This window comes from Branchiostoma floridae, chromosome 16 (assembly GCF_000003815.2).
Source record: "Branchiostoma floridae strain S238N-H82 chromosome 16, Bfl_VNyyK, whole genome shotgun sequence".
Taxonomy (NCBI): domain Eukaryota; kingdom Metazoa; phylum Chordata; class Leptocardii; order Amphioxiformes; family Branchiostomatidae; genus Branchiostoma; species Branchiostoma floridae.
The window spans coordinates 10,777,031-10,802,268 of record NC_049994.1 but is presented as its reverse complement, the minus strand read 5'-3'; the positions used below and the strand labels follow the sequence as shown (position 1 = coordinate 10,802,268).

General features: G+C 40.4%; 3 protein-coding genes across 10 annotated transcripts; 1 reads left to right on the top strand and 2 right to left on the bottom strand.

The window, feature by feature from the left end:
• The first annotated feature begins 470 nt into the window (after window positions 1–470).
• Window positions 471–18,627, top strand: LOC118403470 (chromobox protein homolog 1-like). Of its 6 annotated transcripts, none has more exons than XM_035802191.1 (7): window positions 471–478; window positions 11,981–12,007; window positions 14,195–14,372; window positions 14,739–14,910; window positions 15,328–15,375; window positions 16,059–16,159; window positions 16,889–18,626. In XM_035802191.1, the coding sequence occupies exons 1-7, from the start codon at window positions 472–474 to the stop codon at window positions 17,052–17,054; spliced, it is 699 nt and encodes a 232-aa protein (XP_035658084.1). In that variant the 5' UTR covers window position 471; the 3' UTR covers window positions 17,055–18,626. The 6 variants fall into 6 exon arrangements, with proteins under 6 accessions (XP_035658084.1, XP_035658083.1, XP_035658081.1 ...); XM_035802190.1 differs by having other exon boundaries at window positions 14,192–14,372; XM_035802188.1 differs by lacking the exon at window positions 471–478 and having other exon boundaries at window positions 11,878–12,007; window positions 14,192–14,372.
• LOC118403469 (heterogeneous nuclear ribonucleoprotein A3 homolog 1-like) lies at window positions 1,659–11,801 on the bottom strand. 2 transcript variants are annotated; one of them, XM_035802187.1, is made up of 8 exons: window positions 11,638–11,801; window positions 9,583–9,861; window positions 8,924–9,134; window positions 6,785–7,003; window positions 5,854–6,171; window positions 5,312–5,455; window positions 4,792–4,871; window positions 1,659–1,961 (listed from the first exon to the last, which is right to left on the bottom strand). In XM_035802187.1, the coding sequence occupies exons 1-7, from the start codon at window positions 11,641–11,643 to the stop codon at window positions 4,810–4,812; spliced, it is 1,239 nt and encodes a 412-aa protein (XP_035658080.1). In that variant the 5' UTR covers window positions 11,644–11,801; the 3' UTR covers window positions 1,659–1,961; window positions 4,792–4,809. The 2 variants fall into 2 exon arrangements, with proteins under 2 accessions (XP_035658080.1, XP_035658079.1); XM_035802186.1 differs by lacking the exon at window positions 1,659–1,961 and adding an exon at window positions 3,800–4,528.
• On the bottom strand, window positions 18,045–25,230 carry LOC118403467 (src kinase-associated phosphoprotein 2-B-like). Of its 2 annotated transcripts, XM_035802182.1 has the most exons (8): window positions 25,076–25,230; window positions 24,178–24,303; window positions 23,099–23,218; window positions 22,701–22,781; window positions 22,338–22,436; window positions 21,146–21,270; window positions 20,930–20,977; window positions 18,045–20,396 (listed from the first exon to the last, which is right to left on the bottom strand). In XM_035802182.1, exons 1-8 carry the CDS (start codon window positions 25,113–25,115, stop codon window positions 19,494–19,496), a joined length of 1,542 nt encoding a protein of 513 aa, XP_035658075.1. In that variant the 5' UTR covers window positions 25,116–25,230; the 3' UTR covers window positions 18,045–19,493. The 2 variants fall into 2 exon arrangements, with proteins under 2 accessions (XP_035658075.1, XP_035658076.1); XM_035802183.1 differs by lacking the exon at window positions 20,930–20,977 and having other exon boundaries at window positions 25,076–25,229.
• Window positions 25,231–25,238: the final 8 nt, after the last annotated feature.

Sequence of the window (25,238 nt, the reverse complement as noted above, 5' to 3'; positions counted from 1 at the left end):
TCAAATTAGATATTTACTTCTGGACTTTAGAACAAGTAGGTTTTGTGTCACTAACTTGCAAGGATTGTATGATCCTTACGAGTAATTAGTGACTTCAACACGTTTAGCTTATATAAAAAATAATAATAAATGTACTACAACATGTAGTATTGATTTCTTCATTCTAGTGACACAGAAGAATATTGATGGATGTCACTTAATATGTCCGGAATTAAATATCCTATTTGGATCCAGTTGCAGATTTTGAACTGCCTTCACATATTTGTCCCTTGGTATAGTTGTCATCCAGCCTGTGTCAAGACAGAGCTCCAGTTGCATTTACAACTGTCAAAACAGTTGTAAATGCACAAGGAAGTATGTACAAAATGAAGATTACAGTTAAAATAGTAATGAACTTGATTTTTTTCCTGTTTTAGCTTCACTCTGATTTCTGGTTGCCAAAATCCCCTTTTGTACAAAGCTGCCAGGCACATGGGAGGTTATTCACTTGTATCCTTTGGCCTGCTTTTTGATATGGGTCTAGTTAAAAAGGTACAAACCGGTAAAAATGAGCAGTGGAAAAAAATACAAGCTATTGTGTACCTCTATCTGAATTTGATTTACGAAACATATATAGTTCCAAAATTTGAATGGCCTTCATTTTGCATCCAATACTACATTGCAAGAGAAACACAATAAACTTGATTCAAAGAGGAATACAACTTTTCCTCTTGTCAACCTGGCTTTCTCAATAGTAAAGTACATATAGGGCATTTGTGTTTGGTCTTGTTTTCTAAACATATGACAGTCTCTTAGTGGCACCTGTGATCCTTAGTCAGGACTACAGGGTATTATTACAGCCACCATCTTTCTATTACCTCCATCAATATGGAGGAATTGTTTTCTCTGCGTGCCTTTCCAAATATATTTAAAACTGTTCTATTTGAAGTGTGGGTAGGTCTTGGGATGATCACATTAAGGTTGAATTTGCTATCCGGGTAGTAGTTCGCTCCTGCTACCTGTCGGGAGAACTGCGCATTCAAACCTTTTGGTGGTAATGCCAGTAAATGAGCGAATTAAGGAATCGGTTCATGAGTGCTCGTTCGATGACAACAGGCCTCCCACGAGTGGACGGAGGGTGTTTCGGATGTTGGAACGCCTCTTCGAGCGAGAGCTTGAACCCATTCCATTATTTGCTGATGTGTAGGGACCAATATAGGGTATAGTAAATGTCAGAGCCAACTACTATCCAGATGGTACCCAGGCTAGTTGGCACTGGCCTGCTGCGGTGAATAACAAAAAAAGCAGTTCAACCAATAAGACAGCAGATGCCCATCACAGTCCAAGTCATGATTTTTCTAGAATCAGCTCAATAGAATAGATCCATACCTTTCCTGTTATCCCAGTTGCAAAGTTTGCATGGTGTAGTTGGTTACTTTTAACTAAGCTTGGACATCTACTCCCTGTTGGTAGACCTTTGGATACATTTGTGATCAAGTTCTTCCTGATGTGACTACCTATAATACTAATAGCTATCGTGTATGGAGTTTGACCTAATATTGTATCTTAATCTATGGTTAAAGAATACCTAGTCTGACAAACTTTCTTTGGGCCTTTCCTACAACTATGCTTCTCCTTAGATTAGAATAACCAAGAAGAACCTACAGAAGCAGAATATCACAGTAATGTTCTTGTTCAAAAAAGCATTTTATTACAAAAACCAACTTTAAAAACACACTCTTAGAGTGTGATTGCAACATTGTTGGAATTTTCCACAGTTTAAAAAGGTATTTGACAACTTGGACAAACAGTTGAGAAATGTTTTTTAAAAATTTGACACATGGTAGCTGCCATTGAAGTTTCTGAAGACTTGAACCACTGACGCCAGATGGCCCTTGCAGAGGAACATTCATCAGGATATTGCACAGTCTGTGAGGAATGTTGAAGATGCAGCATGGAGAGATGGTGTCTGATACGGCACACTGAAACATGAAAGATAAACCATGTTTTAAGACGATTCTTTCATATCCATGTAAGGCATATCTGAATACACATAGTTAGGGCCATCTCCAAAGTTGTAATAAATGTCGAATTAGGCTTGTTAGCTTTGCAAAGAGCATTCCAGGACTGGATTTTCCTCATCAATAGAATTTATGTAATCTTACCTGTCTTGTGGACCATACCCTAAAATTTTCCATACGTTTGTTTCAGAAAAGGTTGACAGCATTTGAAATTAATTACCCACCAAATAAAAATCCGAGTTCAGAATTGTACAGAATGGGACTCGACAATTTTGAATCATACCAAGGAATCAAATAGAAGCCAAGGGTGTCAATTGATTCGACATTGAACTTGCAGATGACTAACGTACACAACTTGGGAGATGACCTAAGTCATTTTTTCAGCAAGGGTGCAAGGGGAATTCAGCTTGGTAAAAGTAACAGGAACATTTGCACCTATGCTTTGGAAAGACATGGTGAGCAGCTCAAACCCTATTTAACACTGGAGCTCAGAAAGGTCACAACTTTATCATCCCAGCTGAAGTCCTGCTGCATCAAGTACAGTACCTCAAAAGGCAGCTATCAACTGGGAGTATCTTCAAAAGTTATGGCCTTTCCAATTTTCATGCAAGTTACTGAACTGTGTTGTACATTATTGTAAGAGATCTAGTTTTCCTGTGTTGTTGTTCCCATACAAACCCATACCTTTCTATCCAACCATCCCCTTTCTATCCCAAAACTGTGTGACAAACATACAAGATGACTGGTCTGATTCTTGCCTACCTGTGCACTTCCTAGCACTCCCTCAAAATCAACCGAAACCCGGAGAGCAGCTCCTAGCTCACTTCTCCCCCTCAGGCATCTTTGTGGCTAGCTCACTTCCATCTTAGAACCCAAGAGGCTGCCCTCCAAGTCTAGCTGACTCCATATGTAGGTTTTCAGTCGAGGCTAGATGTACTCTCCCTCTCTCTCTGATAGCCCAAGGGTGTTTATCTGGGCTGTAGCTAGCTTTCTTCCTAGTCTCCCAGTTCAGTTCTACTGACAACTCTTGCTAGCCTCAGCTCAGTACTTTTGGCTGGTAAGTCAAGTGACTTGAGACGACCTCTCGGTGGCTGCTAGCTGACCTTCCCTGAACCAGAGGGCCGCCTGTCTGCCTCTCTGTCAATGTTCCTGACGCTTCTGGGTTGGCTAGCTGGCTGACCTTTCACCCAGATATGTCGTCTGTTGCTAGCTGTGCTGTTGTCTGTTATTTGTAGCTAGCTGCTTTCCTCGGCTCGGACTTTGCTACGAGTCCGCTGTCTCCTCTCCTTTGACCTCACTGGCCATTGCACAAGGAAATGGCTCCTACTATCTTGAAGAAGTTATGAGGTAGACTTCCTTGTACAAAGTAGACCAGTAACCGCTTGATTGTGTGTATGCTGTGGTTCCCAGGTGTAATGTTTGAATGAAAGGAGAAGTCAACATGTTTTGTAGTACGGGGAGATGATAGGCTGCTAAACATGATTTGCATTCACATGCAGAGTTGTGCTTTGGAGCTGTTTTTCAGCAATTTGGAAAACGGTGTCTGTGTATATGTATGCAAGATATAAATACTTAAAATCTTATGTTTTGCTGCCTGATGGATATCAACAGACATAATCATTGACTACTGGCATTTTTGCCATTTCAAACGCCCCTACCATCTGAAGCGTAGCACATGAAACTAGTACAAGACAAAGCTTTGCTGTTACCATTTTGTAAAAGCATTATCTTAACCCCCTACTACGTTTCTACTTGTATTGCGATTCCAAGTAACAATGACAGTTGTGGTCACAAGGGGCTAAGTGTCCTTCACACGAATAAAAACATTTATTTCCGAACATTGACTGCAACACATCTACTACAATTTTGTAAGACGTGCGCACATGCACAGAACTTCTGATAAATAGAAGTGGAAAAGTGCTTTAAAAATCCCTTACTGAAAAATCCCGTATAACTGTCTCAAATTCCAGTTCTGACAACAAGAAATTTTACCCTCCTTTTCTTCATAACCTTAGCATGGCATGTACCGTCCTATTAGTACAAGAATAATGTTTTCACCATTTCTCAAAAAGCTACAGCTGTAATGTCATTGGACCCTCTTCAAAGGGATGTCTGGATACTCATGTTGAAAAAGACTACCTGACCTGCACCACTATTGGTTGTACTCATGCCTTTAATTCAATCTTCATTCCTCACTGCCTTTACATGTACAATATACACAAAATACTTATACCTACACTGACTGAAAGAAACAACAAAAGCACACTACTCTCTGAAGGAAAATTATCTGTGACTAACATATCTTGCTGGAATAAAATGGAGACGGATCCCATCTACTATCCAAGCTACTTTAGATGGATTATAACAATAGAGTCCATGATTTGGCCTTGATAAGTTGGAGGCTTCCCATAATCCTTTGCTGCCATGTCTGTGTGTCTGTACTTCCTGTCTGTGTGTCCTACTTCCTGTTCTGGCTTCTCATCCTTCATATACTGTTGAAACTCAGCTTACTAACCTCACTGTCTGGCCTGTTGGTACATAAACGTGCTATGTTAGGAACAACAGCAAAAGTACCACACTGACGTATAGCTGACAGACACACTAAGGCTATATACATATATATAACATCTGCTGCCAAATACTCAGCATAACGATTAAGAGCTAACTGTATTCATGTCTTAGCTTTAAGCTGTGGCAATCCTATGGCTAAGTCTGAAACTGCTAATAATACCCTGAAGGAAACTCTGCACCCTACCCATATTCCTTAGCTATGTTTATGTCTACCTCTTACCTGTGGACAGCAGATATGCTAGTATCTGCGCTGGCCACCACCATAGCCACCGCCGCCTCCACCGCCAGAGCTATAGCCACCTAAAAACATGTGAAGGTCAAAGGTAAGAACTTGGAATCTAAAATCAAACGTAGAATCATCACAGGACCGTCTTATCAACAAGAGCAGCAGCCTGTTGGTGTTCAAAGAACAAGTTCAATAATTGGAAACATGAAAAAGGTTTCATGTATGTAAAATCTGTTACTACAAGCTGTGATGTCTTTTTGTAAGAGATATCAGTGCAAAATAATCTTTCACAAGAACAAAAAACTGCATGCACACAAACACATCAGAACAAAACAATAAAAGCACACAGTGACACGCGCGCACATGCACACACAGTGACACGCGCGCACATGCACACACACTTATGCACTTGCCTGCACATACACTCGCCAAACATGCACACAAATACATACAGTATGAACTATTTACATGCACGTATGCGTAGTCTATTCTTTTCCAATGACATACTGCACACCTCCATATGGGCCCCCTCCTTGACGGCCGCCGCCGCCATATCCACCGCCACCGCCGCCCTTCATGGGTCCGTAGTTCGACTGCTGGCTGCCGTAACCACTGCCAAAGTCGCTGTAGCCGCCGCCACTGCCACCGCCATAGCCACCTAGCGATGGAAGTGAGTTAATACCTTCCGGCTGTAGACAGCAACTTGAATTTGAAGCATCATAACATGGACATAGCAATGATGAAAGCTTATGGTGTACGTGCTGACTTCCAAATGGTTAGAAGTTAGAACTTAAAATCTTTTGCATCAAGTACTAATACTGTGGGTGTGAGATATATTGGGAAGTACAAAGACATAAAAGTTCTAACTTCAAACATTCTAATGCATTTTGTTATTATGGATGGAATGGCAACATTCTCAAAGACTGTTTACAGCATTAATTTCAGTATCAAATTAGACCTATGTTGAACCAGAGTTACAGGAAGCTTTTGATCTCAGGGTTCCTTGGGTTCCATTGTAACACATTCATGCTACGGTAACAATATAGACATGTTTACCACCGCCGCCTCCGTAGCTTCCGCCGCCACCCCCGCTGTAGCCTCCATCTCCTCCATAGCCGCCGCCTCCGTAGCTTCCACTGCCCCCTCCATAGCCTCCACTGCTGCCGCCGCCATAGCTACCTCCGCCGCCTCCGTAGCTACCGCCGCCTCCGCCATAACTGCCGCCGCCGCCTCCATAGCCGCCGCCCCCACCGCTATAGCCGCCGCCGCCACCTCCGTAGCCACCACCACCTCCATAGCCGCCTCCGCCACTTCCGCCATAGCCTCCACCGCCATAGCCACCACCTCCGCCATAGTTGCCGTTGTTGTAGCCTCCTGCGAAAACAAACAAAACAAAATGTCAATGGATTTTTCAAGAGTTGATTGGGGGAAAAACATGTTTACTTCTTGTCAAACCTCCACCAGCCTGTGTCCATGAGTGCTGTGTGATTCATCCGTGACTGCAAGGCAAAGTACCTACCTCGGTTATACCCGCCGCTGTCAGAGCCACCATACCTTCCACCCCATCCTCCAAAATTGTCCCTCCTTTGGGAACCTGTTTGCAGGAGTATTGTGCGTAAGTCAACACCATTTGCTCAATTCCTAGCAAACTTAGGCATTCCAAGCCAATACCAGACACAAAAGGATGCAGTAACTGACTCAACCGATTTGTACTTTGTTGCAGTATTTATAAGACAAGAAAGCCTCCATTTTCAAATCGTTTACTTTAGTACCAGGAAAGGTGGCTAAGAGTGACAAGGGACAAAGAGTGACAAGTCACAGGCACTCCTAACTTCCACCTACTAATAGCTAACAATTCAAAATACCATTGACATCTTATCTTGGATTCACTGACATATGTCCATGTTTAGTATAGCACTACCAAAACTGTTGTGAAAACTCAATAGACTGGCTACAATAAGTCAAATCATGGACAAGACTATCTTACCCCCGCGGTCGCCCCCGTAGCCGCCACCACCGCCGTAGCCACCCCCACGGCCACCGCCGCCTCCGTAACCGCCACCCCGGCCGCGTCCGCCGAAGCCTCCCTGGCGCTGACCACGACCGCCACCGCCGCCTGACTGCTGCTGAAGCCGCTGCAGCTCCTGTTTGGGGACAGCCTTCTTCACCTCCGACTTGTGACCATTGATGTCGTGGTATTTTATGCCTGGAAACATTAGATACAGATATTAGCTTCTTGTCTACTCTCCAAGCAGAGGTTAGGCTCAGGCTGTTTTTTAACGTTTTTTTTAGTCGTTTTTATCGGGCTTTCTATTTTGCATTATATCTTGCTGTGTCAAAACCTAACCTCTGCAGGCAGTCGCAATTTTCAAAGGGCCATAAACCTAATCACTTCAGCACATTACAGCCGTTTACCACGGACGTGCGAAGTGCGCGCTGCCCGGCCGAGGTCTTCCCTCCCCCGCCGTGCTAGTCTTTCCGGTCGTGGTCTCAAGCCTCTGTCAGAATTCCATTACAAATTTCGTTGTTGTGAAGCTTGTGCTACATACTGTAAATCTATTTAATCTCACGCACGGTTAGAAATTATAGCGTTTGGGGGGAAAATGGAGTAGCTCACGGAACTTTATTCTAGCGATGTGAAATAGGCGCTAATTCTCAGTCGGATGTGTTAAAAATTGAAAGAAAATTATTAGTAGCAAGGACCCTCACCTTCCTCTAAAAATAAGACTCGGCAGTTTACAGGCTTAATAATAATAAAGTCCGATTAATACATGAATAGAAGTAACAGACACGTCGGCGTTGCATATGGTTCTGAATCTGAATAATAAACAAGCGTACCTACGCGGTAACTTCAAAACACGCTTGACGGCCGCCGACTCTGGTCGGCCGGCGGTCAGCTATAAAATCTTGCGGACACTGCCGACACAACAACAACAACAACGACAACAACCTACTAGATACTGACGTCTCGAATAAAGACGTCTAGAAAGCGATGCAGGTGCCGAGCGGCAAAAGAAAACATAGCTGGAATCGCGACTATAGTCCGGAAGTCAGGACGAAACTCTGCATCGAGGTTTAGCAGCGAAGAATCGAACTCGGAAGGGACATCGCATCAACGAATCGGTCACGCGATCGATCAAGAAGGCGTTTCAGAAAGAAGTCACCAGCCTCTGAACAAACGAGATCGCAAACTTTTCACACCAAAACATCGGCAGGCCCCGGAAACTTGGCTTCCTTGATGCGATGTTGCAGGACTTTGTTGTGAGAACCACACGGCAGACAGGGGCGGCGCCATTTTCTTTGTTGTTTTTACGCTCGCGGGTGGCGGCGAAATCTTGTAAATGAGGGTTTGATTCCGAATTTTGTTTTCATTTGTAGCAGCTCACAAAGAATGCCTAATATATATATATTGCACTTTCGACGCTATGAATTTAACTATAATTCTGCCCTAGAAATGTGTACGTTTGCGTACGGGTGAATGTCACCAGAGGTCATTGTGTTGCGTGAATAGGAGACTCAGCGTGTGGCTTCCGCAGCCGGGCTGTAGAAGATGCCGGACGTGTCATAATCCCGGGCCGTAAAATCCTTCCCCCTAATGACAATTTGATGGTTCCATAGGAGGAGTTCTGGCACCTTTCTTCAATGGAATCAAATAGGTTTGCTCCGCCTATAGGTCAGTGCGGGCAGAGGTTAGGCCGGACACAGCGAAAAAAAATGACAAAATAGAAAGCCCGATAAAAACGACTAAAAAAACGTTAAAAAACAGCCGGAGCCTAACCTCTGCTTGGAGAGTACTTCTTGTCTATATATCATCTATACCAATATCAGTTAGGTCAATACATTCCTTAGATATATGTTCTAAAATACTATTACAGCATATTCAAAAATACTATTATATTTATGGCATTATGAAAGACGAGGCTCAAATCCAGAACATTAGAAACAATGGCATCAAAACAAGCAAAAATGGTTAGATATCAGATTACTGTGTGATTCAAACTGAAAGAAACTGCACACTTCTTATCTCAAAGCAGGCGTGAATCAATTGTTAAGGTCCAGCTTAAATTAAATTTTGTGCTTATCTGGTATGTAACACATCCTTGTAGATTACATCACTCGTACTTACAGGCAATTTTGTCCACAGGATCGTGATCATCGAAGCTGATGAAGGCAAAGCCACGCTTCTTTCCGGTGTCCTTGTCCGTCATGACGTCCACGGACTCGATGGTGCCGTACTTGGAGAAGTATTGTCTCAACATGTCTTCGTCTGTGTCGTCCTTGATCCCCCCAACAAATATCTTCTTGGTACAGACGTGCGCCGTGGGATTATTGGAGTCCTAGGACAGAAGAAACATTTCAAGTTAATCAAATTCTTTACTCTGATGGCGGTGTGTCTTTGCGGATTTTGCAGTGACCTCTCCACAATTTATTTTTCATAACACTGAAAATGAATGTGCCTATAGTTTTGTGCTTACAGAATTATAGAATTTTAACTGAGCTGTTTCAAAAATTACAAATTAAGAACAATGAAAACGTTTCTTCTCCCTTCCACAAATCAAACCACTGTGAAAGTAAAAGAATGTACTGTATTTTGGCATCAAACGAGGAAAGGAGATTTCCGTGCTGTTTTAAGTTTGTGGCTGAAACAATTCTTTTGTGCAGTAGTGATATATTAGAAATGCATAAAGATGTTGGTGCTACTTCGTAAGGTTTCAGATTTACTACTTCCTCTTCCTTAGTTATCATGACTGTTAGTGTTAACAAAAGGAAACAGGAACAGCTTACCTCTCTTGACACAGCTCTTTTTGGTTCCACTTCTCTGCCGTCCAGCTTGTGTGGTCTGCTTTTCATGACTTCATCTACCATGTATGCCCTCTTGAATGTAACGAATCCAAACCCCCTGGACCTCCGCGTGTTGGGGTCACGCATGACCACAACATCTACAATTTCCCCATGTTGCCCAAAGTGTGCTTTGAGGCCATCCTCGTTGGTTTCATAACTGAGGCCGCCGATGAACAGCTTACGCTGCTGCTCGTTTTCGCGACGATCGTCACCGTCTGAATCCTGAACAGGCAATACAAAAATTATCAGTTCCTATACTAGTGTAGAAATAAGTAAGGAGTAAGGCCTTTAAAAAAGTGAGAGGACTCAACTTGAGCTTTCATTGATAAACTAAGGTTTATACAAACAAAAATAATAGTAATGATAATGAAGATTGGGATAATCATCGCTAAACTATGACAAAAATAAGGTACACAGCACATGGTATCAAATTACGTATCATGTTTTATCATCAAATTACAGTTGCTTCCTTTCCCTAATGTGTACTGAGGTGTATATTTTTGCCTGCAAAGCAAAATTTGATGTTATTCTTGTACAATTTTTTCCTGTCTTCCGAATTCCCTTTTCTGCTAATTATCAGTCAACAGATTAGAAACAAAAAATGCAATGGGGGATTTAATTTTAAAGTAGGAATAGTCATGTCTCAAGTGTATGTGGAGTTATAAATAAGCCCTCTCACAGTTCAGAACGCATATGCGGTGACAGGAATTCCAGGTAACAAGTCAAAGGTCGAGAAAACAGTCATCGTCTGTTTCAATTAGCATAACATCCAGACAGGTTTGGTTATCCTTTTCAGGGCCATATCAACCTAGAATTCCTGTCGCCAAACATTCGTCCTTATCTGTGAAAGGGCTTATTCCTTTTTTTTTTTTTTGCTAGATGTCAGTTAAAAGAACAGGAGCAAACATACTGTAAAGAGGGAAATTTTCATCTGGATTTGATTTTGAAGAATGATAAATGAGTGCTTGTTTTGGTTCTAAATTAAAAAAAAATCATTTAAATTCTGAAAAACAAGAACATAAAGACTGAACATTTCCCCTTTTTTTTACAGTACTGTACACAATTACCAGTGACCTTATGTGCAAATATGTGGTTTTGAGGTGTACTGTGGCACTGAGCAGAATAATTCAATCAAGCACAGAGTACTGTGGTGTAATAAAATTTACATGAAAATTAGATCAGATAAAATCTCCATGGTATCTAATTTGCATACCGTCTGTAGATCTTCCACAACAAAAATCAACATCAAATCCCTTTAAAACGAGAAATAATTTGTTTCTTTTCATATGTTGTTTAACTAATTTTTCCCACCAAGAAATGATGGATTGCATTGCTTTGGCCACATGTGAAAGTAATAAACCATAAATTCTAAAATTCTCCTTGGATAGAAGTTAGTTTCGTTTTCCCTTTGTCTTCACATCAAAGATGGCTTTTTAGCAAATTTTACAATTACACAATGTATGTCTACAAAAAAAAACTAAAGAAAATATTGCTGTGTGTGTAGACATTATGAAATTGAAAGTGGTTAGAAATTCGTGACCTAGTTTTCGGTCTAAGCACTTCGGACAACAGCCAAACGGCAAAACCCACGCTAACGCCGAGAACAAAGGGCCCACGCCCAAACCACGCTCACCGCGTCTTTCACACAAAGCGAAAACTGAGAAGCTAGCCAAAAATGACGCCAAAATATATAGTTTCAAGAAAACTGTAGGACCGTTTTTAAAAGCTGCGGGATATGTGGTTTGTGAGAAACTAACAAATCACCAGACAGACAGATACAAATGTGAAGAGAAAGATGGCGACGCTAAAACAGCAAGCATAATTTCCTGCTTCCTTGCAAGCCTCATAAAAGCGAATCTAGGACCAAAATTCGAGCTCATGCAGCATGTTTCATACACTCAATAACTCGGGCAATGTCTTGTCGATAACTAGCATTTTGAATGTTTGGCAATAATGAAGAATTGAGAATATAAGGCGATAATACGGGAGAGTACTCACACTCATGTTCGCTGCGCCACGTTTCAACCAGAGGAAGTGAGAATAGTCACGTGGTGCTAATTACTCCTTTTTACGGACAACAACGACGATCTACGGAGAAAGCCGAAGATTTATTTATTCCGAACTTTTTAGAATTTTACACATAAAATAGAAATATCATGTTAATGATAAGAAATTCACTTACAAAATATTAATGGTGTTTAGTTATTTAGTAGTTTTGCAGGAGTAACTGTTATTCTATTGTAAAAAATTTAGGTTCGGAGAGTTTCCGAAGATTTCCGATGATGACCGAAGCTGAAAACACGCATGCGGCCTAGTCTTGATTTTTTTGGCGGGCAACCAGAGGGGGATCATTGCTACACACTGAAAGGTAAGCACGATGCATCGGCTTGTTTTGAACAACTTTTCTCGCTAATTTAACTCTTACAACACTGTTTCCTGGTCAGACTAGTTTCTGTTGACCTCTCCCAATCTTCAAGTCATTGATTTATGGAAAGTTTTGGTCAGATATTTGCCTTCTAAGGTGGTGTCGGAGAGAAAAAGGTCTTCGAAAATTTCCATTTTCTTTTTTTCAACATGGCCGCCTTGTGGTCATGATGAAGACCCTTCCACAACTTGGCTCATTTGGTACCTAAGTTCCTGTCTTAATTTTGGAGAACTAAGTATAGTATGAACTGGTAAGATGACTTGGATACTCTGGCAATAGTTTCGATGTCATAGATTTGTAGATTTTCCCACAGGTTAGTTCGTGGTGTGGGTAATTATGTATAGGAGCGCGAGCAAGTTTTCCCCTACAAAGGCCCCACGCCGTTCAACTATGCAGCTCTCACCTGGCCCGTGAGTCATGAAGGCCGACAAAGGGATTCTTTTTTACTGAACAATTCATCATTTTAACGCCAAACATTCAAAATGCGGCTTATGAAGTCGACGATGAATTGGTTCATGCAGGATAGATAGGTCACGTTGGGAGAAGTTCTTTGTTACTTCTTTGGAAGTCAAAATTATGTGCAGATACATACCTGCTGCGTTATAGTAGTTATACACATTGTGGCACTGAATGTGGAATGGCAGGGGAAGACAAAGGATGTTTTTGTCATTGAATATCCACAGCTGTACATCAGTTATCACAGATCTTGCCAGAAATGATTATCACATCCTGCTATTATTCCTAGCAACAAGTTTTTATTTTGAGTGTTAGGAATGTGTTTGAGTAAAGGTGGACGGGGTCAACATAAGAAAGGGGTCAGCATAACTCAAATTCACACTGACAGATGATGTATGTGCGGTTACTGCTTACCGGTCCCCTGACCGGGGGTGGTCGTGGGGGCGCTTTGCTGACCCAAGAAAAGGGTCAGCATAACTCAAACACGGACAGATGATGTATATGCGGTAGGGGCTCTCAACTCCCATCGTGTATACCTTAAAAAAAGCCTCAACATTACGAAGGATAACCTGCAAAATTATGATATTTTATGTGATAAAACACAATGTCCATGTCAGAATGAAGTTTCATCGCCACACTAACCATTTCAATGAGGTGTCGCAGAGATCACTACGCTTGTGCGAGTGACAGGATGTCAAATGTGAAGGCTCATCACATTGAAGTAAACAGTCTTGTCTCCACCATTGTTGTTAAGATTTGCATGACAATGTTAGGAACATAATGGCACCTGCAAAATGACGGAATTTCCTTTGACATATTCCCCAGAGAGAAAAGGTTGAACTTGTAAATTCGTAATTCCTCCTGTTGAAAAATATGCTATGAATGGATTTAAATTTGCCAGGATTTGATAAAGGACGTTTTTTGAATTTGCTATTGAATCAAGGGAGTGGGTAGGCAGAAGACAGAACAGGCCCTTATGTAGTTGTCGCACTGAAGAGCTTACATGTATCACAAAAACAGTGAAACATGAAAGTACTTAAAAAAAGGTCATTCTTCACAGATCTCTGAAAGCCCTTTGTTATAAGATCACCTGTCCTTGAAGTTTGTCCTTCACATCTGTCCCTGTTTTTTTTTTGCCCTTGGGCATCACATTCTCTCAGAATGTTCAGGCACAGGCAGCTGCTTATTTTACCATCGATTGAAATTTGAAAATTTTACTACCACTAGAAATGCCCTCATGTTTAACATCTTGCACCCTGATCATGATGTGTTTAGTTTAGTTTTTTTTTTTTTTTTCATAATGGAATGATATGCACTGCTCAGTATACCCACTCCATGGTCTTTTACTTCTAGTGTCAGATTGCAAGTTGCTCTTATTTTTCACTCGTTCATAATCATACCAGGATTTGTAAATTAGGATTTGTGAATCAAGATTCCCATAAGCAGGGATTCATCCTGATTCATTTGAATCCTAGTATAAATGGTCCAAATCCGGCGCTGGAGATGGGATCATGGGATGGGGGACAATCTTCAGAAGTGGCCAATTTCCCTATGATTTCTTGATAGTTAACAAGAATAGATGTCATGGGCATGTCATAATCACCAGTTGGTCGTCTTGGAGAGATTATTTTTTAGGCAGGTTTGAGTTCAATGTCTGTTTTTGTTTTTCAGCAGTGCTGTTGGATTCTACTTCTATCGTCCTACAAAGGATGGGAAAGAAGAAAATGAAGAAATCCGGAGCTGAGATGGAGGAAGAAGAGGAGCCTGAAGAGTATGTTGTGGAGGAGGTCCGGGACCAGCGTATACGTGGTGGCAAGGTGGAGTTCCTTCTCAAGTGGAAGGGGTACTCTGAGTAAGTTCTGCACAGCTTTTCTTGTGATTATTGCGATCCGTTGTAGAAAGAAATAGTTGTGTAATCACGTAATATTTGCTGATTTGGATGTATTATGCAACAGATCATTTATATACCTTTGATACTCCTTGTGTCTTACATTACATTTTTATTATGGTTGCTATGCTGAATTTGATCTAATAGTACTTTATATTTCAGTGCTGAAAATAGTTTGCAAATTTCTGCTCTCTACAATATTTGATTTATGAGCTAGTTACTTATTGTGACTTATTGTGGGTTTTGGGGGGTATTTTAATAATCCTTTCTTTGCTAATGTGTCTTCCATGATATACTTGCTTTACTAACAGCTGGGTACTTGACTTGCAGGATCGAAAATACTTGGGAGCCAGAGGAAAATCTTGACTGTCCTGACCTGATCGCTGAGTTTAAGAGGAAGTACAACCAAAATAAGGCAACCAAAACAGAAGAAAAGAAGAGAAAATCCACATCCACAGTCAATGGCACAGAAGAATCCAAAAGGAAAAGGAAGGCAGAAGAGGTATGGTTTGTGTAACCGACATTTAATGGAGTGTTTTCATGCATAAATTATGGGGTATTTCATCACTTGTCAATATGAATTTTTCAGTGTACATGTATTGGCCTTGTAATTTTCCACAGATATTTGCCAGTTTCTACTTTTTTTATAGAACTCATAATACACCTCTGTCAACAACTGTCTGTCCATTGGTATTCTATAAATATAGATATAACAAAAATTGAAATATAGCTTCTGTTGTGTTACTTTTTATACAAAATATAAATATATTATAAAGACTACTGTTGAGTGGAAAATGAGTTTCTGCTAACGTTTTTGTGATGAATTTTCTAAAATCTGACTTGCGTTCTTCTTATCTCTTGTGGAAAAGCCTCTTTTCATGCCATGTAAAGCCTAAATCAGTAAATGTTACAACCCTAGAAAAGTGCCAGCCCCAGAAGAGGCAGGACCCACATGGTGATGTATGAGGTTGGTGTTTGGGTGCACTGGATCTGTCCTCTCTGATTCACCCCAAGCCTCATGAGCTTTTTTTGCTGTTTTTCTTAATTTGATTGACATCTGTGTGAACTGAAGTGTTGAAACACCCTTCATGACATACACAAGTAACATAACATTCAGTTTTGTCTCTGAATCTGACTTAAATTCATTTGTGTATGATCACCTTCGACTTGCTTTACATGAATGAAGAATTTATTGGACAGAAAGAACCAGTCATGAGTTCAAAAGTAAGCTGTGAACTGAATAAAGGTACAATTTTCGAAAAAAAAATTCTAGCACATAGTTCCCATGCTTTGTGTGTGTATATAATACATAGGAATTGTTTCATTATTATCAGTGGAACATATCCAAATGGGCAAATGGTGGAAGTTGAAAATACAAAAGGTTGTTAAAATATGATAACAGTTGCTATCTTTCCCTTGCTATCATGGCACAGAAGATGACAAATTGCACAAGTATTTCATTCTAATAGAACAAGCAAACTAGTCCCCTTTCTCCCAAAGGGTAGGGAATTAGAAAGCATAAAAGATTTATGACCAACATTGAATTGTTGGTGATGCAGCACCTGTTGCAGCAAGGACACAAATAGTAGTATACAGTCACAATATGTCAGAAAACTTGCTTGTGTTAAAATCGACCACTTTGTGTCACAGGATGATGAGGACAAACCACGCGGCTTTGACAGAGGGCTCGAGCCAGAGAGAATCATCGGGGCTACAGATTCCAGTGGAGAGCTCATGTTCCTCATGAAGTGGTGAGTCAATTCGTATTTACCAAGTTCCAATTTTTGGTCAGAAATAAACTGCTGTAAATGTATTTAAGTTTGCGAGGATTTAATTCCGTGGTTCACTGTAGCGCCATAGACTGCAGTCTGATACTTTAATAGAAAAATGTTTGCAGCAGTTTTATGTTCTAGGTGAAGTGGTCACCGCGAAAACCACAAACACAAAACCGCCGCGAACATTTCTGCATTTACAGTAAAAGACATGATTTAGACTAAGAGTCTGTACTGATTTGGTGCCCAACTCTCGTCGACAAGACCGTACACAGTTGTTTTAATGAAGATTTTGAGGTGAAGGTTGCATCTCTACCTTGTCATTACCATCATGCTGAAATAAAATCTTGCCTAGAACCCTGAGATAAGATCGTTTTCATGTTAAATTTTCTTGTATTGTTCGAAATGTCACTGCATTTATAACACCACATGTACAGTTGACCATAATTTTGGCAGAGTACTGTAGTTGCATCTAAGTTTTTGGGGATTTACTTTTGCAGTAGCAGGAAAATGCTTTGCATTGGTTTTAAGTTCACGGTAGCACCATAGACTGCAGTCTCATACTACAATGGAAAAATGTTTGTGGTGGTTTTAGGTTCACGGTGAAGTGGCCACCGCAAAAATCGCAAATATAAAACCACTGTGAACATTTCTGCATTTACAGTAGTCTGTCACACTATTAACCAAAGTGCATGTTTGTGTCTGCAGGAAGGGGAGTGAGGAGGCAGACCTGGTTCCTGCGCGGATAGCCAACGTTAAGTGCCCGCAGATTGTCATCCAGTTTTACGAGGAGAGGCTGACCTGGCATTCGTACCCCAGTGAAGAGAACCAGAACGACTCGGGCAGCACTTCAGAGACTACGAATGAAGTCTGATGACAGCCTATTTTCCAGAGTTATTTTTTTCTTTCATATCAAAAGAACTTTTCCAATAGGATAAAAAGAAGATGTTGACGTACCAAGAATCATATTCTTCTGTAGTGGGTACTCTTTGTAGGTCACTGTAACTTACACTGATATAATTACGTGTGCATTGGGGACACACTTAATGATAGGCCAACTTCTTAACTGTGTATGTCTCTCTGTAATAGTTAGGTTACTTCAGCAAAAGGAGAGTATTTGTATAAGTAAAACCATTCCCCACCTATGAGTATGTTTGGTACTTAGAGATTTTGGCCTTTTCCATGTAAAAAAAAAAACGAGGTTGGCGATTTGGCATCTTTCTGGTATGAGGCCAGACAAAGAGATAAGAAAAGACTTGTAGGCTTCTAAACTGTTGTAGGTATAAAGGCTGCTTGGATATATGTCATTTATTGCATGGGTATCGCCACATTGGAAGTGGGACATTCACTAGGATTCGGTCTATAGCACAAATATTTAAAGATACCTTACAGAGTGGACTACAATTAGGTTGTTCCAAGGGAGTAGCATATGATCGGGAAAATCTTGGTTTCCTTGTTCAGGGAAATGGTAAACAACACTCAAAAATCATGGTATAGTTTTTGGATTAAAGGGTATTTGAGAATGTTCAACCTGTATCTTCTCAATGTGGCGAACGGGGCTGCAAGGAAAAGGAATGTGTATGTCTTTGGTTTTGTAAATAGGCTTCACCCAAGTCAACATAAGATGCCATCCATAGGGAAAGGCTAATCGCTGGAGGAATTTTAGTTACAGCTTTTTTATATGATGTAGACGGTTGAGCTGTTAAGCATTTTATGTAGATGGCTTGTAGTAAACACCCCTGCATAGATAGTGGCTATCGCTTCTTGCATTTGGCAGTCTGTACCCGAAGCCAGTAATAGAATTGTTTTGTCCCATTGATTAATTTGTAGTATTGAGAACGTAGTTTTTTCAGCAACATTTTTGGAACATGTAACATTTTACATTAACCTCCCGAGATGACCAGTAACCGACTTATTCCATTTTATTGCAGTTCAGAGTGAGTTATTTCCTGTCAGTACAGGCACCCTCATGTAAAAAATCACTGTAACAAACTAACTGTATTGGTGTGTACTATATTGAGTGTGGAGTGCTTGGACACAAAGGCTGTGCTTGTCGCTTAATTCCCACTTTCTTACAAAAAGTAATGACAGCAAAGTACATGTACTACAACATTTCTACTTACCTAACAACTTTCAGAAACATTTAATCAGTGGAACAACTTTTTTCATAAACATTTTTGTAATGTATGTGCTCCTATTAATGTCTGTCCCATAATTACTTGATATTAATGTGACACACTATAGCCAGCAGAAGTTGGCTGTTATAAACAGTTTATCACTTATGCTGGAATACTTGCAAGCTCAGAGGGTCTAAATTTTTGTCAGCTTGTACATTTTGAACACTAGGTACTGACGTGTTGTACTGATGCTTTGGCTCTTTAGGGACACACCTTTCTCTGGAGTATTAGTTGTGTATTTATGTTTAATAAAAGTTCTTGTGTACAGAGTTCCATGTCTGTGACTTTCAGATGATTTGTCAATACTCCAACTTTGCTCAAAGGTCTGTTATATTCAGATAAATACATGTATTACCTTCAAGGGATTGGTCAAATAACCTGAAGTCCTGTGATCATGCTCCTACACTTGTTTGTGACATACAAAGAAAATGCACAAACAGACAATAGAAAAAAAACCTGATGGCCACGTGTAATTTGGCTGATATAATAAAGCCACCATACATGTATACCCTTTTTACCAATTTATTTCAATATAGATACATATACCTGTGAGTAAGTAAACCAATTGCTAATCATTTGGCAGTCAATAGGAAATAATTGAAAAGCATGCTATGTACTGTTCCTCCTATGGATAACAAAGTTGGCTCTGCCTGTGATAAATAGAAATTACTTTGAATAAATCAGGCTAATATAATGGGAACCATTGTGTTATATGAATTGTATATTATGCTTTAATGAACTTAACAGTAAGCCAATTCTGACAAACAAGGATGAAACATAATTTGACTAACAAAAAGCAACTCTTATATTGCATCTATTGAAATTTTGAAGGCCAGCTGAGATGTGTATTAATTCTGTTTTCCTGTTTGCATGCACATAGTGTGAAGCCTAACTTGTGGGTAAATATTATTACAATTACAATGGCCAGCTGAGTCCGTAAGGCTGGTCCTGATTTTAATAGCTAGTATTGGTCGGTAAGAAGTGTGTGACTATTAAATGGAAATGTACAGGAATAACGTTTCAATCCCACATTTCTCGAGTTAGCTTTCAGTAATTCTGAGTAATAATATATTGCAACAACTTCAGATCACCATCTTATGTAGTAGTATTGGTAATATGACTTATTTCTATACAGATTATATTTCATATGCCTGCATGAGATAGTCCTTGGGTACAAGCCCAACCTTGCCATCCAGAAACCCCACCCACCAACTGAAGGACTCGTACTCTCGGCTCACCACTTGGATCAGGTCGCCCCGTTTGAACGTGAGGTCTTGAACAGTGTTGGCGCTACAGTCCCACAGTGCCATGTACATGTTGGGCAGGTCGTTTTCAGGCAGAGGCACCGTAATGACGTGCTTCTTGGGTGACGGTGGGGTGTGATTTTGCTGTGATGGTGGTGAGGGTAACTCTCTCCTTGCTGGGGAGGGAGGGGGGCTGTCTCCTGTAGGGGGAGGGGGCAATTCCCGTCTGGGAAGTACCGGAGGCTTGTCTCCTGAGGAGCTACCATTCTCAGGAGGAGGGGGGAGTTCCCGCCTTGATGGAGATGGTTGGTCTCCTGAGGGGCTGTCCTCTACTGGGTCAGGTGGTGGCGGAGGCAGGTCCCTCTTTGGTAGAGGTTTGTCGTGCGAGGTTTCCCCAGGCCTTGGCGGCAGTGTGGGAGTTTGACCATGGTCTTGACTGGCAGACATGGTGTCCTCATACACATCCTCATCATCAGGTTCTGGTTCTTCTGGTTCCTGTTTTGTTTCAACCGGTTTTGGAGCTGCAGGCTGGTTGGGGGAGAGAGTGTCGTCGTAAACGTCTTCAGGCGACATGGTGTCATCATACACGTCTTCTTCTACGATAGGTTCTTCCGCCGGGGGGTCTTGCATCTTCGCATCGGTTACCTCATAAGGATTCTCTTCCTCAGCCCTGGCGGAGGTGGCATCTTCGTAAACATCGTCCGCTTCTGTGTCCTGAGGTTTGCTTGCAGGAGGGGTGATCTTGTGGATTGTGTGGACCATGAATTTCAGATCTTCCTGGCTTGAGGCAATGAACTGGAAAAGAAAAAGAGGGGAAAGACATTTTTAGGAATAGGAAATTTTAAATAATCACATTTAAGTACTAGTAATCTAGTATTACATATACAAAAACATGTACATGCTTTTGTAATTTTGAGTTAAATATGAGTCTTGCAGGAAGAACATAGTGATAGAGTAGAGGAGGAAAATGTGATACGATATGCAGTGAGATGGTATTTGAATTATAGCTCAAAATGATTGCCTTAATTATAGCTCAAAATGACTGCCTTAATTATAGCCCAAAATGATTGCTACGGCCTATTCACCCTGTCAAACTACTTGTGAGCTTGTGAGGAGATTTCAAGACTTTAGAGATTTCAAGACAGCACTGTTTTAAATTGCAACATTTCAACATGAAAAGAAACTGATTTGAAAGTAAAGCATACTGGTAATTGTGTGCAATTATTGTAGATTGCAATGTTGATTAAGCACTTGTTACACCAGCATTAAGGGCACCGATTAGTCAAAACTACAATTTCAGAAGCATATTTTGAATAAGTTTTGGTTACTTTCAGTATCTCTTCTTCTCCTCGACTCTTCTGTTCCTTCTTAGAACCCTGTCCACAGATATAAAAAGAACTGACTTGAAACATTTCTACTTTCTTATTAAAAAAAAACAAAAAACAGTTGAAGATTGAAAGTATTCAGCAAGTTCTGAGTATAAGTAGTTAGTTAGTGTTAGTTATGCAAAACTAGTGGGCTGACAATTTGCCCAGTTGGCTGACCTGATACACTCTTTGGCCAGGCTTGACCAGTTGGAAGTAAAGGTCCTTCTTCTTTCGGTCGACCTTGGGGGCTGACTCAAGGTCATCGGCTTTCTTGATTTCATAACCCTCTAAACGAACAGCGCCTTTAGAGAAAAACATGGGAAATAAAATCTGTATCTGTATCTATATAGCCAGTATAACTGCCATTCGGCGTAACACACCAGCTTCGCAGGCACGCGGCATGGCAGCAGCTGGTTATATTACACCGAACGATCCGTCACACCTAGCTTTTGCACATCTATCTGCAAGCGTTCTTTAAAACTACCAAGGGAAGATGCCACGAGGCAATCAACAAACATTCACCACAACTCTGGACACAAAAAGGACAACACCTTTTATTATCATTCAATGAAGCTCAGGGTTGGTCTATTGCTACTGTACATTCATTTATTTGTGTGAGGACTTAATTCTGTGATAGAAGGGAAAGGATGCTTTAAGTTTGCATTTCAAACAATTCTGCAGTGAGTTCACAAATGCATATTCACTGTGTTGTGGATTTGCGCTAAGCAGTAACTACAACAAGACTGGCAATAAAAATGTATTATTGCCATGACGACGATTGAGGGTACAACAATACAGCTCAAATCAGAAATAGACTGGAACTTCCCTGTCGCACTATCCCTGGCACAACATACTAGCCCACCTGTAACATAAACCTACAGACAGCAGAAATGTACTATCCCCGGTACAGCACAATGGTCTGCCAGTGAGCTAAACCTACAGCTGAGCACTACAGAAGTATTTCCTGTCTGCCTGTGGCGTATGGCTTGAACAAGCTCTAGAAAAGAAAATGTATCCTTCATAACATAACATAACAACCAAGACAACGTGATCCATTGTGCAGAGTTTCCCTGTTTTACCACTAGTTTCAAAGGACAAATTCCTCCAGGGAAAAAGTGTGACCTACATTCCACCATTGCATACCAGAGATACATCTGGAACAGATTTAGGGGGGGGGGGCATACCCAGCATACTGTGGATTACTAGCATTCTTGGAAAAATGCCTGTGCAATTCCTAGAATTTTTGCAGACTGAATGCAATATATACCACTTGACGACTCCCCTGAGGCGTCGTCAAAAATACTAATAACTACAAACATTACGAGATTTACTGTTTGGTGTGAATAGAATATAGAAATGGAAATGTTACCTCTCTGTTTCTTGTCTGTGTGCTTCTCATAGTAGAACATGATGTTGTCTTTAATGACCACCCAGCGACGTTGCCAGGCAGACAGCTTCAGTGGTCCCTCTGGTAAGTACATGAAAAGAACTCTTCATAACCAGTTTTGAGAGATAGATTCTATGCCATTGTCTGTAACATGACATGTACTTTTTTCACACTAGAAAGAGGTCTTGTGTGAATGATAGCTCTGTACAACAGAAAAGCATCTGATAGAAATGATAACATATAATGTGTAATATGTGGTACATGATACCAGCGATTCCTTTCTGTGTTTCACATGTAGTGTGTTCCAGCAATCAAAATTATATCAAGGATACCGTATAAACTTACCTTTCCTCTTTTTTTCCATGTAAGCAGCAAAATCAGGTTCAAAGATGTTTGGTGCAGGTGTTATAGGGATTGTTTCATCCACTGTAAAACAAAACAGACTGTTATCAATCTTAGAATAATATAAAAGGAAAAAACTGTTTTAGCACCCATGTCAAATGTTTTAACACCCATCATCCAACCACTGTCTGAGTGTATCAAACAAACGAAATGAAATAGACTGATATGAATATAAAATGTTAAAGAAGGAAAATGCATTGTAATGTCAAACCTGTAACAACTTTCACTCTGGTATCCAAACCTATAATTGGATGCTAAGTCTCTTTATCCTTACTCTTAAGCACTGTCTCCCCGCAAACAGAATTACACCTATTACTCTGCTGTGAAGTTTTGACACTCACCATCTCCATATGGCCCTTCTGTCAGTGATGAGACAGATTGGCTCCTGTCATCAGAGGTCCTCACAGAGGTGACGTCCTCATAAGTCTCATCTTCGTCTTGTGTCTGCTCATAAACATCTCCTTAAGGGTTTAGGGAGTTTAGGATGGACATTACCTTGCTTGATAGGAAGACAGATTAAATGCTCTATTCTTCTCTTATCCATTGACAATACAATAAACAAACACACATCATTCCACAGAAAGACAACTTTTGCGTCAGATATTTTCCTCTTGTGGTACTGGTATGCCTCCTAGAGGCAATGTTGTGTATTGCATCTACGTTGAAATACACTTCGTTATATATGCAGGTCTGTTGGTAAAATGCGGGTATTTCTAGACTGAGTGCGTACTGGATGGTCAACCATTAGGTATAAGAGGAGAAAAAAGAATGATATTTCGTTGTCAATAGTCAATGAAAATGTATATATGCTGTTGCACGTTGACTTTGTGACAAATTTGCAAATAAATGGTCCATCAATCTACAATGAAATCTGATACAGTTTTGAGATGATAGAGATTTGAGCTGTCATTTCAATACAATAAGTGTTCACAAACCAAATGTCAACCAAATGCAATAACTGATTAGTTCTCAGAATAAAATTTGTTTTTCCTGATGTCCCTCTGCTACTTGAAAGAGCCTTTGCCATACATATCCACATCTTTCAATGCAAGTAACCAATTCTGCAGGTTTTGTAAAAATAATGAGGGAAACAATACTGTAGTATAATGTTGCATACAACTTAGTAATAGCACTAGTACGTGCTTTTCAGGTACTGCAAGTGCAGAAACTTTCACAGTGGTTTATTGTTCGTGGTTTACGTGGTGGCCGCTTCACCGCGAACTTAAAACCACCGAGAACAATTTTCCATGGCAGTAAGAGACTGTGCATGGTGCTACTGTGAACTTAAAACCACCGCAAAAAGGTCCTTTTTCCCACTACCGCTAAATTAAATCCCTGCGAGCTTAAATACATTCACTAGACTTAAAACAAAACAACAACAACGGCAGAACGCATGTTTTACACAAACACAACAACCTACCTGAATCTTCATCACTGCCTTTCTGTTCCTGGAGATCTTTCAGTTTGTTCAAGATGTCTTCTCTCTTCTTCTTAGCATCCTTGCCCAATTTCTCTTTACTGAGCTTCTCCAGAAACTGCTCTACCTCTGTTAAGAATAAATATATTTCGCAAAATTACAGGTACTGTGGACAGATCATTTTGTTTTGGAGCAAACTATCAGACCTGAGGTGTCTGACTTGGTTGAAAGAACTGGGTTTACTTTTTGCTTTGACGTAACTTCATTCATTTGGTTCTGTCAAACTACTTACATATTAAGCATGTACCACTTGTTTGTTAGAATATGAATTCAACACCAAGGAAATGGCAAAAACAAGAAAACGAATTCAACACCGAGGAAATGGCAAAAACAAGGAGGTTCAAGAACATTATGCGCATTGGGGAAAACGGATGTGTAAAAATTCTGTAAAAATTTTTCACGCAAAATTGAATGAAAACTCTTTTTTTCAATCACGGTTCACTCTTATTTTTTTCTTGGACAACCAACCAAATTTGTTTTTCCCTCACAGTGTAAGTTTTTTCAGTGTCACCAAGGTTTCACACCCTTCTAAAGCTCTAAAAGCCTAGTGAAGGATAACATGCAAGACTAAAGAAGCTTCCTGGTTTGATTGCAATATCTTTCTCATATTCCCCTGCATAGAACACAATTATAACGTTACCAACAGAGCTGTTTCAACATCCCGAATTACCAAAAGTACTTTTTTCGTATGTACGATGCAAAAGAAAATGCCAATTTTCTCCCACAAAAATGAAATCCCATACCCGGAAGTAAAACCTGGAATAAAGTTTTGCAAAGAAACCATGAATGAAACAGAAACCAAGGATGACGATACACCAAAATTTCTAAACTATATACATACCTGACAATGTTTTCTTCAAATCCTCTGGCGACTCGGCCATTTTTCTCAAAGAATCGCAAAGAGAGGAAACTTTTGTTTTCAGAAATTTTATCCCCTTCCAACTTCCTGAAAAGTTCAAGCCGGAAAGGGAGGAGACGTTGACCGGAAGTAACAAAACGTCATC